The sequence below is a fragment of the Rhinopithecus bieti genome, unplaced genomic scaffold (genome assembly GCF_001698545.2).
Source record: "Rhinopithecus bieti isolate Rb0 unplaced genomic scaffold, ASM169854v2 scaffold_14821, whole genome shotgun sequence".
Taxonomy (NCBI): domain Eukaryota; kingdom Metazoa; phylum Chordata; class Mammalia; order Primates; family Cercopithecidae; genus Rhinopithecus; species Rhinopithecus bieti.
Window position 1 is genome coordinate 89575 of NW_016807892.1, and position 7107 is coordinate 96681.

Consider the following 7107-nt stretch of genomic DNA (forward strand, 5'->3'; position numbering starts at 1 on the left):
ATATGACAACATGGATGAACCTGGAGGCGACACAAGCCAGTCATAGGACGAATACTGCAAAATGCCACTTAGATGAGATATTTAAAATAGTCAAACTCATAAAAGCAGAGAACAAAACAGTGGTTGCCAAGGGCAGGAGAGAAGGGAAATAGAAAGTTGCTGTTCAATGGGTAGAATGTTTCAGTAATGCAAGATGAGTAACTTCTAGGGATCTGCTATACAACATTGTACCTACAGCTAACAATATTTTATTGTACCCTTAAAAATCTGTTAAGATACTTTTGGGACTAAGAGAGGAATTCAACAGACGAGGGGCACTCAGGTTTTTTGTAATATGTTATTTCTTAAAGCAGATAATGGTTACAACCATATTCATTAAATCATTATTTATACACACACAAAAAATAAATAAATAAATCATCCTGAAGTTTACATGGAATTTCAAGGGATCTCAAGTAGTCAAAATAATCTTGAAAACCCATGCATGTATGGTAAAATGATTTTCAACAAAGTTGTCACGAATAGTCAATAGGGAAAGGACATTTTTTCTAACAAATAGTGTTGGAAAAACTGGATAGCCACATGCAAAACAAAACTAAAAAAAAAATAGATGAATAAAAAATAAAACTCAAAATGAATCAAAGACCTAAATCTAAGAACCAAAATTAAAGTTACAAAACTCATGGCAGAGCACATAGGAGAACGGATTCTTGACGTTACATGTGGCAATGCAATGTTTTCTTGGATATAATATCAAAAACCACAGGCAACAGTAGTAAAAATAAATTGGACTACATCAAACTTAAAAATTGTATTTAAAGGACATGGTTAACTGAATGAAAAGGCAACCAACACAACAGGAAGAAATATTTGCAATTCGTGTATCTGATGAGGAATTAATATTAAAAAAAATAAAGAACCACTACAACTCAAAACAAACAAAAAACCAGATTCAAAGATGGACAAAGGACTTGAACAGACATTTCTCCATAAAAGATATACAAATTGTCAACAAGCTTACGAAAATATGCTCAGCATCACTAATCATTAGGGAAATATAAATCAAAATCACAATGAAAAATTACTATACACCCATTACTACGGCTGCTATCAAAACAACAAAAGAAAATAACAAGTGTTGGCAAGGATATGCAGAAATCAGAATCCTGTACACTGAGGATGGGACTGTAAAATGGTGCACCTTCTGTAGAAAACAAGTTGGTGTTTCCTCAAGAAACTAAAAATAGAATTACCATAGATTCCAGCCATACCACTTCTGAGTATGTAACTAAAAGAACTGAAAGAAGGATCTCAAAGAGATAGTTGTACACCCACGTTCACAGTAACATTATTTACAACAGTTAAAAGGAGGAAGGAATCCAAATGTCCACTGACAGATGAATGAATAAAAACATGAGTACAATGAAATATCATTCAACATTAAAAAGGAGATAAATTCTGACACATGCTACAACACTGAGGAAGCTTGAGGACATTATGCTAAGTGAAATAAGCCAGTCACAATAAGACAAATACTGTATGATTTCACTTAAATGAGACATAGCAAAAGTAGTGAAACTCATAGAACAGAAAGCAGGATGGTGGCTGCCAGGGGCAAGGAGGAGGGGAAAGTGGGGAGTTATTGTTTAATGGGTACAGAATTTCAATTTCCCAAGATGAAAAAATTCTGGAGATTAGATGTACAATATGAATATACATAACACTGCTTCTGAATTGTACATCCCAAAATGGTTAAGACTGCTAAAACAAAAAGCTAACAATAAATACAGATTCCTGCTTTGGCCACATATATTCAACGTTATACTAAAAATTCCAGCCACAGCAATTAGGTTAAACAAATAAATACACCCAAATTGGAAAGAAAGAAAGAAAATATTTTTGTTTGCAGATGACATGATCATATATGCAGAAAATACTAAAGAATCCACAAAGAAACTACTACAAATAGGAAACAAATTCAGCAAAATTACAGGATACAAGATTACTCAAAAATTAGTTCTGTACTCATTTCAATGCACCATCAAAAAGGAAATTAACAATTCCAATTACAATAGCATTTAAACAAAAAGGTGTGTGGGCCACTACAGTCTCTACTGCAACCTGTTGCTAGGGGCTGGGAGCAGAGGGGAAAAAGGGAGCAACTGCTTATTAAGTTACAACACTGCTTATTAAGGGTACTGTGTTTCCTTTTGGTGTGATGAAAATATTCCAGAAATAAATGGTGGTTATGGTTGTACAACACTGTGAATGTACTAAAGTCATTGAATTCTATACTTTAAAATGGCTTAATTGTCAATTTCATGTGATGTGTATTTTACCATAATTTTTTTTTTAGGTAGAATCCCTTGAAAGTTATTGCAAATATTCCAGTTCTGCCCAGTCTCTAGGGCTGTCACAAAGCCTGCCACATCCTAACAACCCATGATCACCCTAGCCTACCAGGACTGTTTCTTTAAACAACCATAAGTCCTAATGCTACATAATTCATATGAATTTTTTTTTTTTTTTTTTTTTGAGACGGAGTCTCACTCTGTCGCCCAGGCTGGAGTGTAGTGGTACAATCTCGGCTCACTGCACCCTCCGCCTCCTGGGTTCAAGCGATTCTCCTGCCTCAGCCTCCTGACTAGCTGGGATTACGGGTGCACCCCACAATGCCCAGCTAATTTTTATATTTTTAGTAGAGACAGGGTTTCACCATGTTGGTCAGGCTGGTTTCGAACTCCCGACCTCGTGATCTACCCACCTCAGCCTCCCAAAGTGCTGGGATTACAGGCGTGAGCCACCTAGCCCAGCCTATTTGAATTTTTTAATCACATACGTTCTCTTGCTATCTCTTAAGTTTTCCCCTGGACTGCACATCAATTACTCACTTTTTTGTACTACTTTTTTATGTAACTGAAAGACTGTCATCGGAAGTTTCACAATGTCACCTAATAAAGCTCATTGACCTTTAAAGTGTTTTATGTTCCAGTTTCACAACTCTGTGAGATCACAAGATCTGCATTCCCTTAACATGACATTTTTGTCTTACTCTTCATCAACTCTATCAGAAATCAGCAAACATTTTCTGTGAAGGGTCTCACAGTAAATATTTTAGGCTTGTGGGCCATTAGTCTCTGCTGCAACCAGTCAACTCTGCCCTCGTAGTGTGAAAGTACCAACAGACAATACATAAATACATGAGTATAGCTGAGTCCCAATAAAACTTTATAGATAACGAAATCGAATTTCATACAATTTCCAAGCAAAATAATGCTCTTGGTTTTTTTCCCTCCAGCCACCTAAAAACATAAAAACTATCCTTCATTTGCGGACCATAAAAAAACAGGCGGCAGGCTGCATTTGACCCATGAACTGTAATGTGACCTCTCCTCTATATTTTCCCTGATGTTATTTCTACTTTCATATGAATGTAGAGACATTTTTAAAACCTCAGTAATTACTTGTAAGCAAAATTGTGAAAAAATAAACAACTTACCTGGGATGTGATCATCTTCCACTTGTGTTGGAAGAGCAGAGCAAACTGTGAGGGTATAGCTGAGAAATAAGAAAGGATCATGAGAGATGTCACTTGCCTAAAAAGGTCCACTTCGCAGCTGGCAAAACGTCTCTGAAAGGGAGATACTCACAGACCCATGCATGACTGGCATGATTATGTACTGCTTGGACACATTAGTTTTCAAATGTAAAAACGTTTTGTTTTCTACTGATTCATAAACAACTTACATTGTACTCTAACAGAGTATGCAAAGCAATAAACTAATTAAGCAGGTTAGGAAAAGCCAAAGAATGGAACATAATACTTTCATTAAAACTGATGCTAAACAAAAATACTCAGGTTTTAATCTTTATTATAAACCAGAGAATCCCAACAACGTTTTGAAAAAAGTGATGTGGTATTTTTCAGCCCAGTTTTTTGTTGTTGTTGTTTGCTGTTTTGAGACAGAATCCTGCCCTGTTGCCCAGGCTGGACTGCAATGGCATGATCTCGGCTCACTGCAACCTCCTGCCTCAACCTCCCAAGTAGCTGGGACTACAGGTGCGCACCACCACGCCTGGGTAATTTTTTGTATTTTTAGTAAAGACGGGGTTTCACCATGTTGGTCAGGCTGGTCTCGAACTCCTGACCTCGTGATCCGCCCGCCTTACCCTCCCAAAGTGCTGGGATTACAGGCATGAGCCACCGCGCCCGGCCCAGCCCAGTTTTTTTGGAAGGAAAACGAACTTGCTCTAACTTGGTTTCAGATTCTCAAAACCATCTTTAGATTTAAAAAAGCACACTGATTTTTACTTACTCTGTTGTCAACGCAGCAAACACCCTCCTGGGTCCTCAAGCGATTTAGTGTCTGTTCTTGACTCTGCCACACAAAATGTGTCAATGTCATCAGTCACTTAACACGTTAAGCTCGTTTCCTGTCTACCCCACCCCACCCCATCTTTTAAATAAAGCCGAAATAGCTAACTTTCTTTCGGCTGCAGCTCTGATACCGTAAGATCAAGATGGGGGCATCTCTAGTTGTGCTGCAGTGCTCCAGCAGTTCAGCATCTAGAACGAGCAAGTAAAGAATCCAGGCATGGAGAGTGCTCTCCTCCACTTGGCTGCTAAGCTCCTCCCGCCTCATGATGCCTTCACAACTCCCCAAGAAATAGTGCTGTCTGCTCCTTCGGCCTTGCCCTCCTCTGCCGCCACATCTGAATGAGCACAAAGCTCCCACCATCACCCAGCCTGTGGGAGTCTGGACAGGACACAAATCGAGCCACTGCTCCTCCCACCCGTGCTCTAGATCTCTAATGAGGTCTCAGCCAAACTGGTCGGGCGTCCTCCTAGGAGGGCCCCTAAGCCCTCGCCCCCTACCCTTCTTTTCTTACCCCACAACAGCCGCTTTGCTCCAATACTGCTGGGCCTAAGCCCTTCAGTTCGAACCCTCATCCAAGACTGAAAGCTCCTACATCTTCCTGTCACTTGAGCCACGAGCTGGACCCTCCGGAAATGCCCACTGGTGCTACTGGGGACACAGGCCAGGCAGCACAGTGCCGGAGGCTCTGGGGTACTTCCCTCCACGTGCGCGGCCTCACAGGTCAGTGGAAACAAGAAATTCCCCAATCCACAGTCACGATAACTTCAAAATACTTCCTGAAGGCGTCAGGCCATGAAGCTGCGACCTGCGAGGACACAGCAAGCCGGGTGACGCTGGGCAGAGGCTGGGTGTGCAGTCCGCGCCTGCAGGTTCCCTCCCCGCCCGCGGGTGCTTCCCGCCACCCCGCTTGCCTCGGCGTCGCAGTGACAACTCGGCGACGCCGACCACAGGTGGTTGCGACGCCACAGCGAGATTCCGATTCCGAGGGGAAATAATAAGGAGAGAAGCGCGCATCCATTGGGCAGAAGGCCCGTTTCCGCGCCGTCCTGACGAGGCCTCCGGACATCCTTCACCTCAGGCAAGAGAAAATCCAACCTCACTTGTCACAGGCGCGGGACGTGCGCGTTCCCTTCGGGAGCACAAGAACCAAGGCAGGATTCGGACCTAGACCAGGCGGCAAAGCCGCTCTCTCTCTCTCCCACCCCCAGCAAGCGCGGAACCTCCAGTCCACCCTCGCCCCAGCCCTCCCTTACTCACCCTCCATGTCCTCTACCCCGACGCGGAAATGCCGGTAGCCCTCCCACTCAGGCTGCGGGGAGAAAAACAAACCTGGAGCCATACGGCGTACATGCGCAGAAGGCCCGAAGCGGCTCCCGCTAAAGGGACCAGAAAGTGCAGACTACATTTCCCACAAGTCCTCGCGCCGCTTCCTTAGAAAGTGCAGACTACATTTCCCACAAGTCCTCGCGCCGCTCCTTTAAAAAGGGCCTGAGGTTTCAGCCGCAATGGGTAGTTAGTTCCCAGATGCAGGAAGTACATTCCTGCAGTTTTATTCGTTAGCTGAAATAAATTATGAGTATTTAAATTACACAGCTTTCTCATGAATTACATCTCCCTGATTTGGCTGTCCTCAACACTTCCTCGTTTGGCATAACTGACAAGTGGAATTTCTCCAGACATATTCCGTTCCTGTGGCCCTGCTGCGCTACCCAGCACCACCTCCACTTGCACCCTGAGGCTCCACTTGCTTCCTTCTGGTCCATTGGACGCTCACAGCGAGAAAACACGCTGGACGTGAGCATTACCAGCCTGTACACTGTCGTGAAGATAACTCGGAATTGCTCTTCAGATTTTGTTAGACCACGTAATACCGTCTTTCATGGCAAAACTGCATTTTCCATTCTTCAGGAGTATGTTGGATCTCTTGATCACAGTAACTTTTTTTTTTTAATTATACTTTAAGTTCTAGGGTACATGTGCACAACGTGCAGGTTACATACGTATACTTGTGCCATGTTGGTGTGTTGCACCTATCAACTCGTCAGCACCCATCAACTCGTCATTTACATCAGGAATAACTCCCAATGCAATCCCTCCCCCATACCCCCTCCCCATGATAGGCCCCGGTGTGTGATGTTCCCCTTCTGGAGTCCAAGTATCTCATTGCTCAGTTGCCACCTATGAGTGAGAACATGCGGTGTTTGGTTTGCTGTTCTTCAGATAGTTTGCTCAGAATGATGGTTTCCAGCTGCAACCATGTCCCTACAAAGGATACAAACTCATCCTTTTTTATGGCTGCATAGTATTCCATGGTGTATATGTGCCACATTTTCTTAATCCAGTCTGTCACTGGTGGACATTTAGGTTGATTCCAAGTCTTTGCTATTGTAAATAGTGCCGCAATGAACATACGTGTGCATGTGTCTTTATAGCAGCATCATTTATAATCCTTTGGGTATATACCCAGTAGTGGGATGGCTGGGTCATATGGTACATCTAGTTCTAGATCCTTGAGGAATCACCATACTGTTTTCCATAATGGTTGAACTAGTTTACAATCCCACCAACAGTGTAAAAGTGTTCCTATTTCTCCACATCCTCTCCAGCACCTGTTGTTTCCTGACTTTTTAATGATTGCCATTCTAACTGGTGTGAGATGGTATCTCATTGTGGTTTTGATTTGCATTTCTCTGATGGCGAGTGATGATGAGCATTTTTTCATGTGTCT

General features: G+C 42.6%; 1 protein-coding gene across 8 annotated transcripts in view; it reads right to left on the bottom strand.

Annotated features, from left to right (window-relative positions):
- ZNF37A (zinc finger protein 37A) overlaps positions 1-5788 on the bottom strand; it is a 31576-nt gene extending 25788 nt beyond the window's left edge. For 3 of the 8 annotated variants that reach the window (XM_017884074.1, XM_017884068.1, XM_017884075.1), the window contains exons 1-3: positions 5637-5724; positions 4317-4379; positions 3500-3558 (exon numbers count right to left, since the gene is read on the bottom strand). Coding sequence is in view for 6 of the 8 variants with exons in the window: in XM_017884068.1 (XP_017739557.1) it covers positions 3500-3514 (15 nt within the window). In the remaining 2 variants the exon portion in view is untranslated. The other 5 variants (XM_017884069.1, XM_017884070.1, XM_017884071.1 and 2 more) reach the window with 5 other exon arrangements.
- Between the last annotated feature and the right edge of the window lie 1319 nt (positions 5789-7107).